Genomic DNA, 17,814 nt, shown 5'->3' on the forward strand with positions numbered 1-17,814 from the left:
TCTCTGCAGAGCCCCACTCAAGTCAGCAGGGCTCAGTATAAACACAGATCCAATGCAGGATCTGGCCTTAAGAGACACTGTGGGCTCACTAGCTGAGCCAAACGAGTGCAGCCCCCCCTGCCCAGGGGAGGTACACACAGAAGATGGCTACCATCAATGTCATCAGGGTACTGGCCAAACATGGCCAGGTAAGGCTCGTAGATAACTGATCGGAAGATCCATTCCCAGCGGTACTCATTCTTCCTCAGGATGCCCTGCCTGGCCACGCCAAAGGCCACCATCCACACACCGAAGAGGAACAGGAAGAAGAAGACATCAATCATCTAGAAAAGGAGGGTATAAAAAACAGATCAGTGCATCATCCACATTCCTGCAGCGAGTCACAATGTAAGGAGGCCAGGAGTTTGTTCCCAGTGAATTAAACAGAAGGTTGGGAACGGATGTGAAAATCCAGTCCCTCGGCAACACCGTATAGCCACATTTTCAGATGGTCTCCATCCAGTCTCAAACGGTATGCTCGAACCTAAGTGATTATAAGATCAGTGCCTGATCCAAAGCCCATTGAGATCAATGGGAAAATCCCATTGACTTTCATGGGGTTTGGATCAGACCCCAAAATTTACACATGCAAGTTCTGTACACAGGTCCAAGATGAATAACTGACCTGATTCACACTCAGACATAGGTTTCACGTATGCAACATTTAAAACAGCAAAACTGGTAACCACTTCTGACAATTTGGTCCTGGGCACCTTGAAAAAGAAATGTTCATTTTCTAGATGCCCACAGGTGATGGATTGCTGAATTCCTTCCCCTTGGTGTTCCTGCAGAGATGATCGACAGTGTGTATTCCAGGAAGCAACTTTCCATTTGATACACCCACAAAAAAACAAGCGTTCTCTTGTCTCCTCTCTCCTCTCTCCTCTCCCACCTCCTCAAAATATTACCTCTTTCCTCTAAATACTGGGGATCTGCCATTTGAGAGACTGACAGAGAAAAAGAAAAAGAAAAATCACACAAAAGAATAGCCCCTACATTGAGGAGGCAGTAACAGCATCGTCCTAACCCCTGCCACCCCACCCCTTCCCCGCTGTAGGCCAAGAGGCCTGCCTTTGACTGCCGTCTGCCCGAGTTAAGAACAGGAGTACTTGTGGCACCTTAGAGACTAACAAATTTATTAGAGCATAAGCTTTCGTGGACTACAGCCCACTTCTTCGGATGCATATAGAATGGAACATATATTGAGGAGATATATATACACACATACAGAGAGCATGAACAGGTGGGAGTTGTCTTACCAACTCTGAGAGGCCAATTAAGTAAGAGAAAAAAAACTTTTGAAGTGATAATCAAGATAGCCCAATACAGACAGTTTGATAAGAAGTGTGAGAATACTTACAAGGGGAGATAGATTCAATGTTTGTAATGGCTCAGCCATTCCCAGTCCTTATTCAATCCTGAGTTGATTGTATCTAGTTTGCATATCAATTCCAGCTCAGCAGTCACTCGTTGGAGTCTGTTTTTGAAGTTTTTCTGTCATAAGATAGCCACCCGCAGGTCTGTCACTGAATGACCAGACAGGTTAACGTGTTCTCCCACTGGTTTTTGAGTATTATGATTCCTGATGTCAGATTTGTGTCCATTAATTCTTTTGTATAGAGACTGTCCGGTTTGGCCAATGTACATGGCAGAGGGGCATTGCTGGCACATGATGGCATATATCACATTGGTAGATGTGCAGGTGAAGGAGCCCCTGATGGTATGGCTGATGTGATTAGGTCCTATGATGATGTCACTTGAATAGATATGTGGACAGAGTTGGCATCGGGGTTTGTTACAAGGATAGGTTCCTGGGTCAGTGTTTTTGTTCAGTGATGTGTGGTTGCTGGTGAGTATTTGCTTTAGGTTGGGGGGTTGTCTGTAAGCGAGGACAGGTCTGTCTCCCAAGATCTGTGAGAGTAAAGGATCATCTTTCAGGATAGGTTGTAGATCTCTGATGATGCGCTGGAGAGGTTTTAGTTGGGGGCCGAAGGTGACAGCTAGTGGTGTTCTGTTATTTTCTTTGTTGGGCCTGTCTTGTAGGAGGTGACTTCTGGGTACTCGTCTGGCTCTGTCAAACTGTTTTTTCACTTCAGCAGGTGGGTATTGTAGTTTTAAGAATGCTTGATAGAGATCTTGTAGGTGCTTATCTCTATCTGAGGGATTGGAGCAAATGCGGTAAGACGCCAGACCTTTGTTTGCTCCACCCCATGTGAGGGTCAGGGCATGCTAGACTTGTACTTGTTGCCAGTCCCAGCCAGGGGCCTGTGGGCTAAAGCCTATGCCCTGCTCTGCCCTGCCCAAAGAACCAGAGCCTAGACTGAGTGTTTGCTGGCTGCCTTAGCCAGGGTGTTTAGGCTAAAGCCTGCTCCCTGCTCCATCCCACCCAAAGGGCCAGAGATTCAGGCTTTGAATTACTGCCCCCTCCAACGTGGGGACTGAGGACTACAGATTGCTCACTGCTTCGCCCTGCCCAAGAGGGCAGGAGCACCAGGTTGTTCCTATTGGTTTGCCTCTGCTTGGAGGCTACACAATAGAAACTGGGGGGCCAGGATGACCCGACCACCACAGAAGTGGCAGAAAAATGGAAGCCAGAGACGTAGCAATTCTTTAAAAACCTCAGTGTTAATTTCACCTGCATGTACATTCAATTGCTCTCAGTGCTATTTCTTCAGAAGTTCCTCAGGTTCAGCGCACCCCACGTGTGATCCAAGCCTCTTTTCCTTTCCTGGGAAGTAGACAGGCCCCAGCCTGTGTGCACAATCCAGTTCCTTTTTCAGCTCACCGTCCATACTCTTGGACCGAGAGCTCTCTCCAGCGCCTCCTTCTCTGGAGCTGTTTCTTCAGCGGCACGCCTCTCCTCCTGCCATCACTGAAGTGAGCCAAGCCACCCCCCAGCGTCTCCCCCTCCCAGTAAGCTTTGCCAGCGATTAGTAGACAGGGCTCTCTTTCCCCACTCTAAAAGGGAGTGAAGTCAGCAAGACCACTCCCTAGTCCAATTCCTGAAGCAGGCAAACTCCCAACAGCTGCTAAGTCTAGCTTCTCAGAAGAATTGAGGTTTTCCTTCCTCAGCCATACCCTTACTCGTGTTGAGTAAGGAATCTTCATGTGAGTAATGAGTTGGGCTGCAAAATCCAGCTCTGAAGCATTTAATATGCCCTGAGGCTGAAAGGTGCTGTGAAACCAAGCTCGTTGTCTTTCCAACGTTAACTGTTGTGACAAGATGGTCGATATAGTATGGTGGGTCCTGCGCTTTTCTTGGTGGGGGGGGCTAAAATACCACCCCTTACCCCTGCTCTTGGGGCACCGAGGGCCCCACTAGTGGCCCAGGAAGGTGGTAAAGGAGGGAAGTGGGGGAGGGGTCTGGGTTTGCTCCTCACTCTGAATCCCAGCCCCTCGCAACCCCTGCAGGTTCTTACCTTCTTCTCCCTTGGGTGGGGTACCATCAGTACTTAAACACTGGGGGAGGGAATGTCCCTCCCCTGCTAGGGCAGGGTCTCCCTTACTCCGGTTTTCTGTTCCTCCAAGTCTAACAGCACACTTCCAAGCTCCAGTCCTCTCTCCTTCCTCCTTTCCTCTGACTGCCTGAAGCAGGGGGTTTTATTAGGTTTCTAACAGGGCCTTAATTGATTACAGGTGCTCCAATTAACCTGCAGCAACCCTCCCTAGTCTACAGGGAACCACGCCCTAATTAACCTAGGGTTTATCTACTTCCCTTCTACCACTTCCCACTGCTCCCTGGCCCTCCTGTATCCCCCTCCCCTGCTCAACGCCATGGGGTTGGGTTACTTGGGACGAAAGACAGTGTTGTCGTGACAGGCCATCCGCGTTGCTGTGTTGGCTGCCGGCTCTATGCTGGATCCGGAAGTGAAAAGGTTGTAGGGACAGGAACCATCTAGTCACTCGTGCATTCCTCTCCTTATTTGTGTGCATCCATTGGAGTGGGGCGTGGTCCGTCATAAGGGTGAACTGCCACCCAAGTAGGTAGTACTGTAGAATCTCCATGGCCCATTTAACCGCTAGGCATTCCTTTTCTACTACGGCGTACCGTTGCTCCCTGAGCAGGAGCTTTTGGCTGAGGTAAAGGATCGGGTGCTCCTCATCTCCCACCATCTGTGAAAGGACGGCCCCAAGTCCTACCTCCGAGGCGTCTGTTTGTAGGATGAATTCCTTTGTGAAATCTGGGGCTATGAGCACTGGATGGCTGCAAAGGGCTGTCCTTAGGTCTGTGAAAGCTTCCTCTGCTTTCTCGGTCCACTTAACTATCTCCGGGCCCCGAGCTCTTATTAGGTTCGTCAGAGGCACTGCCCTTATGGCGAAGTGAGGGATGAACCGGCGATAGTATCCTACTATCCCTAAGAATGCTCTGACTTGTTTTTTTCGGATTGGGCGGGGCCATTTCTGTATTGCCTCCACTTTGTTCCACTGGGGCTTCACCAGGCCCCTTCCGACTACATACCCGAGATATCTGGCCTCGGATAGCCCTATGGCACATTAGGATGGGTTAGCGATGAGGCCAGCCTGTCTAAGAGTATCTAGTACCGCTTCCACTTTCCCCAGGTGTGTCTCCCAGTCAGGACTATGGATTACCACGTCATCTAAATAGGCAGAAGCATACTTGGCATGGGGTTGAAGTAATCTGTCCATCAATCGTTGGAAAGTTGCGGCGGCCCCATGGAGCCCAAAAGGGAGGAAGGTATATTGGAAGAGGCTGTCAGGTGTAGAGAAAGCGGTTTTTTCCTTGGCGTCCTCAGCCAGGGGGATCTGCCAGTAGCCTTTTGTCAAGTCCAAGGTGGACAAGTATCGGGCCTTGCCTAACTGATCCACCAGCTCATCAACACGTGGTATCGGGTCAGCATTGAATTGGGATACCTCATTTAACTTCCAAAAGTCATTACAAAACCTCAGGGTGCCATCAGGCTTGGGGACCAAGACAATAGGGCTGGACCACTGGCTGTGGGATTCCTCAATCACCCCAAGTTCCAGCATCTTCCTTACTTCTGCCCTAATTTCTTCTCTTTTTGCCTCCGGTATGCAATATGGTTTTATGTTCACCCTTGCTCTGGGACAGGTGACAATGTGGTGTTGGATCAGCGTCGTACGGCCTGGTTGTTTGGAGAACACATCTTGGTTCCGCTGGATCATTTTGATGACCTCTGTTCGTTGTTCTGGGGCTAATTCGGGGGATAACCTTACCTGCCCTTGTGGGCCATCTGCCTGGGGTGTGGCCGGCAGGATGGCCAGGCACATCTCCCGATCATGCCAGGGTTTTAGTAAGTTGACATGATAGATCTGCTCTGGCCTTCAGAGGTCTGGCTGCTTTACCTTATAATTCACCTCCCCAACAGCTTCCATGATCTCATAGGGTCCATGCCAACTGGCCAGGAGCTTACTTTCTCTGTTGGTACCAGTACCAGCACCAGCACCCATTCTCCTGGTTGAAATTTCCGTGTTTTTGCCTGACGATTGTAGTAGGTTCATTGGGCCTCTTGTGCTTTCTCCAAATGCTCTCGTACTATGGGGGTCACTTGGGCTATTCGTTCTCTCATCTGGGCTACGTGTGCAATGACATTCTTCCCTGGGTTGGGTTGTTCCTCCCATTCTTCCTTCGCGATGTCTAATATGCCACGTGGGTGGCGTCCATACAGTAGCTCGAAGGGGGAGAAACCTGCAGAGGCTTGGGAAACTTCTCGTATTGCAAACATCAGATATGGTAGGAGGGTATCCCAATCTTTTCCGTCTTGGGCCACCACCTTTCGGATCATACTCTTGAGAGTGCAGTTAAATCGCTCAACCAGACCATCTGTTTGGGGATGATAGACCGAGGTCCACAAGGCTTGGATGCGGAGCAGGGTACATAAGTCTTTCATTACTCTCGACATGAAGGGAGTCACTTGATCTGTCAGGATCTCCTTAGGGTTGCCTACCCTAGCAAAAACCTGCACCAGTTCTTTTGCAATTGCCTTGGACGTGGGGTTCCTTAAAGGAATGGCTTCGGGGTACCGTGTAGCGTAGTCCAGGATGACAAGTATGCTTCGGTGGCCCCGGGCTGTTCTTTCTAGTGGACCCACTAGATCCCTTGCTATTCTTTCAAAAGGAACTTCAATTATGGGCAAGGGTACCAATGGGGCCCTTAACTGAGGTCGGGGACGATGCAGCTGGCACTCTGGGCAGGAGGTGCAATAGTGTTGGACTTCTGCCCGTACCCCCGGCCAGTAGAACCTTCTTAGGACTCTATCCAGGGTCTTGTCTGCTGCTAAATGTCCCCCAAACAGATGACTGTGAGCTAATTCTAATACAGCCCTTGTGTGCTTCTGTGGCACCAAGAGCTATTCTTCTACTTCCCCCCGTATTGGCACTACCCAGTACAACAGATCCTGCTTGATTATATAGTATGGCCCTGTGCCTTTGGTTTTCCCTTCTACTGGCACACCATTTACCTCTACTACCTCCTCCCTCACGTTTGCATATAGTGGGTCATCGGCTTGGTCCTGCCCAAAACATTTGCGTGCGGGACCAATCTGGCCTGATTCTATTGACTTGGGTTCCCCTCCTGCTTTTGGGGTGCTTCTGCTCGTGCTGGGGGCCGTCTCTGGGTCTCCACGAGCCTTCCTCCCAACCAGGGCAGCTTTCTGGTTTGCTGCCAAGATCCTGGTTCCTAATCTTTTGTCTGCTCTCCTTTCCCGTCTGGATTTCTGGGACTTTCCAGGGGGTGAAAATAACTCTGGGGAAAACCTAGCAAAAATTGTGGTAGGATCATCCATGAGTACCTCACATTCTGCTCGGGGTTTACTTCCCTTCCCTAACTCAAGTGGGGGGAGTAGGCTCTCGAACCCAGGAAAGTCCCTGCCAATTAAGACTGGGTAGGGGAGCTTGGGGACCACCCCTGTAGTCATCTTGGTAATACTTCCCTGGATCTCAATCCGTATTGGAATTGTGGGGTAGAAATTTACTGTGCCATGGACACATGTCACTCCAGTGCTCTTGGCCCGGCTCAGTTGGTCTTGCCCCACTAATTTCCCTGAGACCAATGTGACAGCACTCCCAGAGTCCACCAAAGCTATGGTCTGGATGCGATTCATCTTTATTGGCCTGGTGTACTCATGTTGGGCCATCGCAACCCCCACCAGGCTGATTAGGCCACATTGGTCCCCGGGATCCCCCAGATTACATTGCATGGGCTCCTCCCTGTTGGGGCACTGGGCTGCTACATGCCCCAATTCCCCACACTCATAACAGCGATATCTCATTCCGGAGGTTGCCCTCTGTCTTGGGCCCTCTGACTCGCTTCCCCAACCCTCTCCCCCCGGACCCTCAGGTCCCTTTGGGGCCTCAGGCTGCTCCTTGGTGCCTGTTCTTCCAGCTATGGCTTTTCTGGAGTTCTCGATGATCCGGAACCTCGGGGTTGGGACTGGTTTCCTAAAACGCCGTGTTTCACCTCCTGGGGTTTCGAACAGTTCACGGGCTGCCAGTTGTCTCTCTACAAGGGTGACTAGTTCGTCATAGGTGGAGGGGTCATTCTGGCCTACCCAGGCTCGGAGGCCTGAGGGTAGTCCCCTCGTATAGTGGTCCAGTACCAGGAACTCCATCATTTTCTCTGAGCTGAGAGCCTCCGGGCGTAACCACTTCCGGGCTAGGTGGATTAGGTCAAATAGTTGTGATTGCGGTGTCTTGTCTTCACAGTACTGCTATTCATGGAACCTCCGGGCTCTCAAGGCCGTTGTTACCCCTGCCCTGGCTAGGATCTCCACCTTCAGTCGGGGGTAATCTGCTGCCTCCTCTGTGGTCATATCATAGTAGGCCTTCTGGGCCTCCCCGCACAAAAATGGGGCAAGGATCCCTGACCACTGGTCTTGGGGCCAGGCCTCCCTCAGAGCTGTCCTCTCAAAACCCAGGAGGTACTCCTCCATATCATCTCCCAGGTCATTTTCTGCAGACAGTAGCTGGCCCGTATGGTCCGTGTCCCATCATACCCGCGGCTCAGCTCCGTAAGGACCTTCACTTGGTTCACTAGTTCCTGCAGCATGGCCCGATCTTGGGTGGCCTGGGTCATCAGCAGATGATTGGTCTCTTGCTGCAGCCGCATGGCCTCCTATTGGGCAGCTGCCTGAACCCAGGTAGCCTCCTGCTGGGCGGCAGTGGCTTGCACCAGTGCTTTGACCAGATCCTCCATCTTGAGGCAAGGTGGTTGTGACCCACTCTGGATTATGTTCACGGTGCAGAGATCCCACCCCTGACACCACGTGTGACAAGATGGTCGATATAGTATGGGTGGGTCCTGCGCTTTTCTTGGTGGGGGGGCTAAAATACCATCCCTTACCCCTGCTCTTGGGGCACCGAGGGCCCCACTAGTGGCCCAGGAAGGTGGTAAAGGAGGGAAGTGGGGGAGGGGTCTGGGTTTGCTCCTCACTCTGAGTCCCAGCCCCTCGCAACTCCTGCAGGTTCTTACCTTCTTCTCCCTTGGGTGGGGTACCTTCAGTCCTTAAACGCTGGGGGAGGGAATGTCCCTCCCCTGCTAGGGCAGGGTCTCCCTTACTCCGGTTTTCTGTTCCTCCAAGTCTAACAGCACACCTCCAAGCTCCAGTCCTCTCTCCTTCCCCCTGACTGCCTGAAGCAGGGGGTTTTATTAGGTTTCTAACATGGCCTTAATTGATTACAGGTGCTCCAATTAACCTGTAGCAACCCTCCCTAGTCTACAGGGAACCACGCCTTAATTAACCTAGGGTTTATATACTTCCCTTCTACCACGTCCCATTGCTCCCTGGCCCTCCTGTATCACACTGTTCATTCAGAGGGACCCCCCACACACACTCCATGCAGAAAGCCAATACACAGTCCTGTACTAGTTATGTCCCTCTTCAATCTCAATTAAACCCTATTTTGAGGATGTATGTGGGGTTTGGGCCTTGTGCTGGTCCTCTGTACAGGGGGGAATTTCACTCTAAGAAGAAAAGCTTGTCACTTCGTTTACTTAGAATGTTATGAACAATTGCCCGTGTCTTACCATCCTCTGAAGCATAATAATTTTTGGTCCTAGATTCCTGCTAACTGTGAAAATGTGGATCAGCCTTAGAGTAAAAATGATGTAGTCCAGGCAAAAAATGACTCGCCCAGAGTACCAGGAGTTTTCATTGGAAGAACGGAGCCTGGGGAAGAAAAAGAAGTATAGTGAAACATTGGCTAAAGTTATGACAAATATATATTGAAACAGCCTAGTCCCATAGAGTAGAACCTGGTTAATCCATGCTTATTTATTTGCACACTTTATAGTCTTTGCAAAAAAAGTTGGTGGTCTCTTCTATCCTCTTAGCGAAAGTGTAACAGATGCTGTACAGGTCTCATTCCTTTCATTTCTTCCCCCCAAAATATACCACAAACTTTTACTAGTGTCTGACGACAGAGTAACATCAATAACTGGAACTACAACTGACAAAACAAGATATATTGCAGGATGTATGTATCCGTGCCTGTTCATTTACTTGCCCCGTCCTAGAATCCAGTCTGTACATGGGAGTGAGGTTCTATTGTATAGTATATGTAAATTACAGCAATCCCCTAAACCACACTAAAAGGCTAGATTCGGTCTATTAAGTGAGATTAGGTGTGGGACAATCCAAAAGAAAAACCAGCAGCTTCCCACACAACCCTTTCATGACCAGGGACAGACACCTGAATTCTGCTACGGAACAGGAGTCTCCCTTCCCATTCTATCCTCTTGGCCCCTTTTTCTGAGGCTGTCAAAAGGTACAATTAAATTGTAATTATGAATCTTTTAACTGACAGGAATATCTGTCCATTAGAAACCAAACTAACAGCACTAAGGACCCAATCCAAAGCCCATTGAAGTCAATGTAATCTTTTCCACTGACTTCAGTGGAAGCTGGCTCAGGCCTCAAGTCGCTTCACGCACACCGTACATCACTATCAGCCGATAAACAGCTTTCAGCCACTAATAAGCGGGGGGGGAAATTCTCACTGGCAATCCAGAAAGCTTCATGCCCCATTACCAGTCAGCAGAGTCATCCAGTTCGTTGGGCTTTTGCAAAAACTCAAGACCATAGCACATAAGCTTCAGTCGTGCACCCACCCAAAGAGCAGAGATCCTCAGGATCACCCATCAGTGCTACTGCAGTCAGGAGGACAGAGGTATTTCCACGGAGCAAACTTCAGGCCTCATTGGGCCCAATTCTGACCTTAGCTACACCAGCATAAATCCAGAGTCACCACACTGACTTCAGTAGAGTGACACTGGATTCACGCTAGTATGACTCATAGCGTTTGCACACACTGTGGTAGCGGAAAAGACAGCGGGCCTCATGAAGGTTCTTAAAGAGAAAGACCGGCACCCAAAGGAAGGCTGGGGAGCTCATCCTCTGGAACAGAACGCCAAGAGTTTGGCAGGGGAGGGAGCTGAAGCTGGGGATCTCTGCCCACTTGGCTTTTGATGGATGCACATCAGAGAAGGCTGAAGTAGCAACGCAACCCTCTCTTACCAGGAGCTACAATAGATACTTGGTGAATCAGGAATAGACACTAGGGTCAGACAAATGGCTTGAGTCAACATCTAATCCCCTCAACTAGCTCTGTGTGATTCTGCTAAACCATACCCTATATTTCCTATAACTCTGGATCTAACTGCGCTGCTGGCCTAGAAGGGCCCTGAAATCCAGGAAAACATCCTCTGAGTCCAGAGAATGTGGGGTTGTTGAATTCTGACTGTAGCAGCACCCAAACCAAACTTCTCTGGGTTAATCATTATCTGAGCAGGAGAAAAGTTCCTCAGCACAAGTTCTCTTCACGAGATATTCTGCAGAACCAGTCTTTGTGCCTTGGAACCAAAATCCACAACCTTCTATTATTATAGGAAACATAACGAGTTTGCTAGTGAGTTCAAGTGACTTGGTTCATCATCTTCTCACAGCCAGACACACCCTGGCACTGAGGAGAGCCATGGTAATATGCCTTTACAACAAACACTACTCACCTGAATATAATCCCTGTTATGAAGTAAAAGATTCCAAGCGTATCCATGATATTCCACAGATCTGAGAAATATTTATTCCCATTCATGTACCACTGGAAAGGGAAAAGAGCAGAAAATCACCAAAACAGCATGCTGCCAGCACTGATTACTCCCATCGTGGGCCCAATTCCACCACCATTACTCGCCTGGGGTAACTTAGTCCGCGAGTGCTCTCATGGATTTCACTGGAGCCGCACATAAGGAACTATTCACAGTAAGTGTGGCCAAACTCGGCCCTTTACAACCATAGAACTGGCTCTTATTTTTCCATCTCCTTGTTGAAGACATTTATTGGCTACAGCATAGTTCAAATCACTGACATTTTAGGGAAAACATCCTTCTCAATATTGGTTTCACTGCTCACCTCTATCAGAGAGACACAAATCAGGATTTTCTAGCCCTAAAGGTTCAATTTGAAAATGCTTTTGCTATTGCAGTCTGAGTGCTAGACTAATTTCCTTGAGCTGGTCACTCGGTTGGAATATACAGCTGAGTACAGCCCACCAGTGGAAATAAGGGGTACCCAATCTGGCCTTGAAAGCGAAGCCTGCAAAATGATGGATACACAGGAGGGGTACACAGCTAGAAGGTGTGACTGCCAGTGTGGGAAGAAATACACATACTAGCTATGATCAAGCTAGTGCACTAAAAATAGCAACATGGCCATGGCAGCAGCATAGGTGATGGATGGGGCTACCTAGTACAATCCCAGAGGACCTAGGTTTGTAATCCAGCAGCTAGCCTGAGCCACCACCAGTAGAGGCCACACTGCTATTGTTGGTGCACTAGCACAACCAGAGCTAGTGTGTATGTCTATCCAAACCGGGAGTTATACCTCCCAGCTGCTGTGTAGACAAACCCTAAGGTAGGTCGAACAAATTTGCGGAGTGTTTCATCTGATGGCTGGGTTTGCTATGTCTCATCAGCAAGAACTGAACCTTGGACCTTTTAACCTAAAATCATGCCTCTCTACTGCTTAAGCTACAGGACAACAGCCGGTAACTGGAGTCGACACAAATCTCTTAGTGAGCCAGCCTCAAGAGAAGGACAGAGTCCCACAGTGTGTTAACATGCAGCCTACGTATTACCACAGCTGAGACGTTAATTGGGATACTTGTGGAACATAGGCAGCAGCTCTATCAGATGGGCCAAAAGAAAGTCCTGCTTTGGCCAATTAAAAGTGATCACCATCATTATTTTGGCCCTAACCTTTGAACTTAAGTTTCTCCCGCCTGTAAGATGGATGTAGTAGAACTTTCCCACCACAGAGGGAGCTGCAAAGATTAACTGTTTAACACTTGCACAATGCTTCAAAGATAAGTGCCTCATGCACCAGCAGTAGTCCATGGACCACAATTTGAGAGCCACTGAGATAACACAGTATTCTTTGACTGGTTTCAGTGGTAGCCGTTTTAGTCTGTATCAGCCAAAAAACCTAGGAGTCCTTGTGGCACCTTAGAGACTAACACATTTATTTGGGCATAAGCTTTTGAAAGCTTATGCCCAAATAAATGTGTTAGTCTCTAAAGTGCCACAAGGACTCCTCGGTTTTGTATTCTTTGACAGTGGCCCCGCACTTCTTGTCCAGCAAAGACACAGCTCACTGCTGAAATCCCATGGGAAGTAACTGCTAACTCACTATTAAATATTTCTGGATCAGGTGTGTTTTTTCCTAAAACTCTCCAAATGAACAATATTTACTTGTATGTATTTTCAACCAATGTTGCCTCTGAAACTCAGTCTCAAATTTAACCCCCACCCCTGCATTTCATGGACAGGGGTCAGATTCTGACCTCCAGACCAGAACCCCCATTCAATGCTTGGGGGTCCACATTGGGCCTGAAACGGGGAAGGGGACTGGATTCTGAATCATGGCCACATCTGACAGAAGTACCGTGTGATCAATCAATAAAGAGATTTATGCATTTTGACCCATTCTCCTCAAAGCACCACAACAGCACCCAGCACCAACAAATCTCATCCAAAACCTTAGTTCTGATTCAGCTTTGAACTCTATCTTAAGGGTATCACAGATCCAAATATCCCCTCCTTCAGTTAATTCTAGTCTCCTTTTGTATCCGTCAAAAAGGAAATGACATAAAAGTATCAGATCATTTCAAACAGCGATCTGGTCCAAATGCATATTCAATCATTATAAAGAATTGTCATGTACTGAGAGTTCATCACAGATTTAACAATCCTTTAAACATGTTTTATAACCAGTCTGTTTAGGACCAAGATTCCTACTTCTGGTACAAGTATTTGGGTGTGTTTATGAAGTGGAATGGTGGCATCTAGTGGCTGGTTGAATTAATTTTCAGGGTTGGTTTTCCCCTTGGTATCCTATTCTGGAGTAATGTATGGGCTCATTTTTCCATTTTCCATTCATTAGTTCAAATAGTTCTGAATCTTTAGAATAGGATCAATTACTACCATCCCAGGTGCATCTCAGCCACTGGAGAGCAGTGAATACCTACTCAATTCTCAATGCATTTGAAAGAAAACCAGTGTCCTGGACATTTTCACCTTTTTTACACAATGACATAGCAGAGCAGAGTGCCTGGTGTATATGACTTGTTACTTGTGCTATTAAAATCCATCTATGGTAGCTGTCATTTTCCATAGTATGGGAAGAATGGTTAATAATGCACCATGGTTACACAAATGTTTAGATTAGAATCTGCACTGTTATTGTAGCTAGGTTAGTCCCAGGATACCAGAAAGACAAGGTGGATGAGGGAATATCTTTTATTGGACCAGCTTCTGTTGGTGAGAGACAAGATTTCAAGCTACACAAAGCTTAAGAGTAACAGCTCTATGTAGCTTGAAAGTTTGTCTCTCACCAACAGAAGTTGGTCCAATAAAAGATATTCCCTCACCCACCTTGTCTCTCTACATTAGCACTTGTCAAATTCAAGATATTTCTATTTCTGCTCATGTTCGGCTCATACCTCGCTTTGAACATGACATGTTGGGAAACGCAGACGCTCAAGGGTGAAAGAATGCAAGTCAACCAGACTATCACGGTTATCCTCTCATTAGTGGCTTTGCAAATGAAATTAAAAATCCCTTGCTTTTTATGAACCAAAGATGGCCAGAACTGACCTGGATTAAACATTTTATTGTAGCAATTGAACATCTAGGAGCTAAGTCCTAGGCTAATTTAAGTCAGTATAGCTCCGTTCGAGTCACTGGAGCTATACAAGTTTACACCAGCTAAGGATCCAACCCTAGAAATATACAGTCCTCTAGTACTGCTGCCTATTCATATCAGAATTAACTATGAATAGGGAGGGACACACTGCTTCAAACCAGCCAGAACCCTGGCTCAAACCTCAAAGCAAACCCAAATCCAATCACTGAGGTTCAGCAAAGTGTTAACTCTTTACATTATCGTTCGCTTCTGCTGGTTTTGGATCCACACATGCCCAGGGGTCGACATGCCACAATACCACTAAAGTTTTTGGTCCAACCAGTAACAAGAAGTTATTACAGAAGTGCCAGTTAGTATCTCTGTAGTTAGGGTTGTGTTGATCTTCACACTTCTAGCAGGTCTAAAAACCCTTGGATTCACAATTTAAAATCAGATGCTAATATTTTTCCCTTTGAATAAAGGAATCCTTTGCACTGAAATCTGTCATGTTTTCAGCACATAGGGGAATTATTTTGGGACGTGTATTAATTTTAAAGTGCGACCGTACCTGAGCATAGGAAAAAGCGTTTATTAGGCTTTAATAACACTTTTCACACTGCTTTGTGCATAAATAACTCAAAAAATTCTTAATTTTAAAGCCTCAGATTGGTCCTGTAGCTAGTTCTCACTGGAGAATGCTTGCTTTGCCGAAGCTGAGGAACAATGGTAATGAAGAGGTGGTAACTGTCTGAATCAGTAAGGAAAATAGGTTCAGGGCATTTCCAATAAGCCGTTTTCATACACACACAAAATACAGAGATCCATATATACCATATACCCACTCACATATCCCTATATCCACTAGCAGATAGTCTCAGCTCCAGCCCCACAGCTCACTTTTATTTCCCACTGAGCTGTGTTTTTTTGATTTTGCAACCAAATTTCAGATGTTTGGGGACTTTTGCCTCCCTGTACACGCCAGCCTCCTGAACACACATGCGAACAAGATGACTCCTGAGACAGCCAGACCTTATCAGCTCCTTCTAGTCCATTGTCACTTGAAAGAGGACTCTAGAGTTTTATTTTCCTATCTGCCCCATCTGACCCAAAGTCAAGTTGTGCGCACAATTAGGGTGCACCGCCTCGGAGAGTATAAAGGCTGGATTTGCTAAATCACATATTCAGACTTTCATGGAACAGTGAATAAGTAGGGTGCCATTTTGTCTTCTTTTTAAAGCACAATGTGATTACACAGAATTGGTGCTTCCTTACTCTATAGAGCTGCTCCCTATATGTATCCAGAGACTTATCTACTGAGTCTGCTGAAATAAGCTCTTACTACTTTTTTCTCCCCTCATTATACCTCCAGGAATACCACAGCTATAAGAGAAGGAGCCGGGTGGTTTTCTGGCTCATGCGTCATGAAGGGCACATTGAATCATCTTTATTGCTGATGTGTGAACCAGAACACAATTCAAGTTGGGTTCCAATTCCAGTTTCAGGTTGTGGAGCAAGCATTTAGGAAATGATCTTTTCACTTTTCAACTGTACCGATCTGATCTGGAGGAAAAAAGAACATGGATCCCCACCAATGCCATTTTCAGTCTCTTTTAGAGTAGGACCTCACTTAAACAAGGCAACTCACTGGGGGGGGGGGGAAGAGGGGGGATGCATTATGCCATGCAATAGTTGATTATTTACACAAGTTGGCAATTCAAAGTTCCAAGTCTCACACCAGTGTAAAGTTGGTCATATTCCATGTAAGTCACACATTTAGCACAACTAATAATACACAACACTACATACTCTATCATAGAATCATAGAAGATTAGAGTTGGAAGAGACCTCAGGAGGTCATCTAGTCCAACCCCAAGCTCAAAGACTGACCAATACCAACTAAATCACCCAGCCAGGGCTTTGTCAAGTCGGGCCTTAAAAACCTCTAAGGAAGGAGATTCCACCACCTCCCTAGGTAACCCATTCCAGTGCTTCACCACCCTCCTAGTGAAATAGTTTTTCCTAATATCCAACCTAGACCTCCCCGACTGCAACTTGAGACCATTGCTTCTTGTTCTGTGATCTGCCACCACTGAGACCAGCCGAGCTCCATCCTCTTTGGACAGGGTTTTGGCCTCCCCAAGCAGCCAAACAAAAAAAAAAAAAGATTGCGATCTGCGGCGGCAATTCGGCGGGAGGTCCTTCGCTCTGAGCAGGAGTGAGGGACCGTCCGCCGAATTGCCGAACAGCTGGACGTGCCGCCCCTCTCCGAAGTGGCCGCCCCAAGCACCTGCTTGGTAAGCTGGTGCCTGGAGCCGGCCCTGTGTTTGGAACCCCCTTCAGGTAGTTGAAGATTGCTATCAAATCCCACCTCATTCTTCTCTTCTGCAGACTAAATAAGCCCAGTTCCCCAAGCCTCTCCTGATAAGTCATGTTCCCCAGACCCCTAATCATTTTTGCTGCCCTCTGCTGGACTCTCTCCAATTTGTCCACATCCTTTCTGTAGTGGGGGGCCTAAACTGGATGCAGTACTCCAGGTGTGGCCTCACCAGTTCCGAATACAGGGGAATAATCACTTCTCTCGATCTGCTGAAAATGCTCCTAATAATGCAGCCCAATATGCCGTTAGCCTTCTTGGCAACAAGCGCACACTCCTGACTCATATCCAGCTTCTCGTCCACTGCAATCCCCAGGTCCTTTTCTGCAGAACTGCTGCTTAGCCAGTCGGTCCCCAGCCTGTAGCAGTACATGGGATTCTTCCATCCTAAGTGCAGGACTCTGCACTTGTCCTTGTTGAACCTCATCAGATTTCTTTTGGCCCAATCCTCCAATTTGTCTAGGTCACTCTGGATCCTATCTCTACCCTCCAGTGTATCTACCTCTCCCCCCAGCTTAGTGTTATCTGCGAACTTGCCGAGGGTGCAATCCATCCCATCATCCAGATCATTAATGAAGATGTTGAACAAAACCAGCCCCAGGACTAACCCCTGGGGCACTTCATTTGATACTGGCTGCCAACTAGACATTGGGCTATTGATCACTACCTGTTGAGCTCAACGATATATCCAGTTTTCAATCCACCTTATAGTCCATTCCTCCAATCCATACTTTTTAAACTTGCTGGCAAAAATACTGTGGGAGACTATATCAAAAGCTTTGCTAAAGTCAAGGTATATCACGTCCACTGCTTTCCCCATATCCACAGAGCCAGTTATCTCATCATAGAAGGCAATCAAGTTGGTCAAGTATGACTTGCCCTTGGTGAATCCATGTTGACTGTTCCTGATCACCTTCCTCTCCTCCATGTGCTTCAAAGTGGATTCCTTGAGGATCTACTCCATGTTTTTCTAGGGATTGAGGTGAGACTGACCTGTCTGTAGTTCCCCGGATTCTCCTTCTTCCCTTTTTTAAAGATGGGCACCATATTTGCCTTTTTCCAGTTGTCTGGAACTTTCCCCAATTGCCACGAATTTTCACAGATAATGGCCAATGGCTCTGCAATCACATCCGCCAAGTTCCTCAGCACCCTTGGATGCAGCACATCTGGACCCATGGACTTGTGCATGTCCAGCTTTTCTAAACAGTCCTTAACCTGTTTTTTCACCACTGAGGGCTGCTCACC

The 17,814-nt window shown here is 47.5% G+C and overlaps 1 protein-coding gene across 1 annotated transcript in view; it reads right to left on the bottom strand.

Annotated features, from left to right (window-relative positions):
* TRPM8 (transient receptor potential cation channel subfamily M member 8) overlaps positions 1-17,814 on the bottom strand; it is a 100,994-nt gene that overhangs the window by 25,335 nt on the left and 57,845 nt on the right. The window contains exons 18-20 of the mRNA XM_008172588.4: positions 11,024-11,115; positions 9,044-9,185; positions 152-323 (exon numbers count right to left, since the gene is read on the bottom strand). Of these exons, the coding sequence (XP_008170810.3) occupies positions 152-323; positions 9,044-9,185; positions 11,024-11,115 (406 nt within the window). The remainder of the gene's footprint in view (positions 1-151; positions 324-9,043; positions 9,186-11,023; positions 11,116-17,814) is intronic.

Source organism: Chrysemys picta, chromosome 11, assembly GCF_011386835.1.
Source record: "Chrysemys picta bellii isolate R12L10 chromosome 11, ASM1138683v2, whole genome shotgun sequence".
In the NCBI taxonomy this organism is placed as follows: Eukaryota; Metazoa; Chordata; order Testudines; family Emydidae; genus Chrysemys; species Chrysemys picta.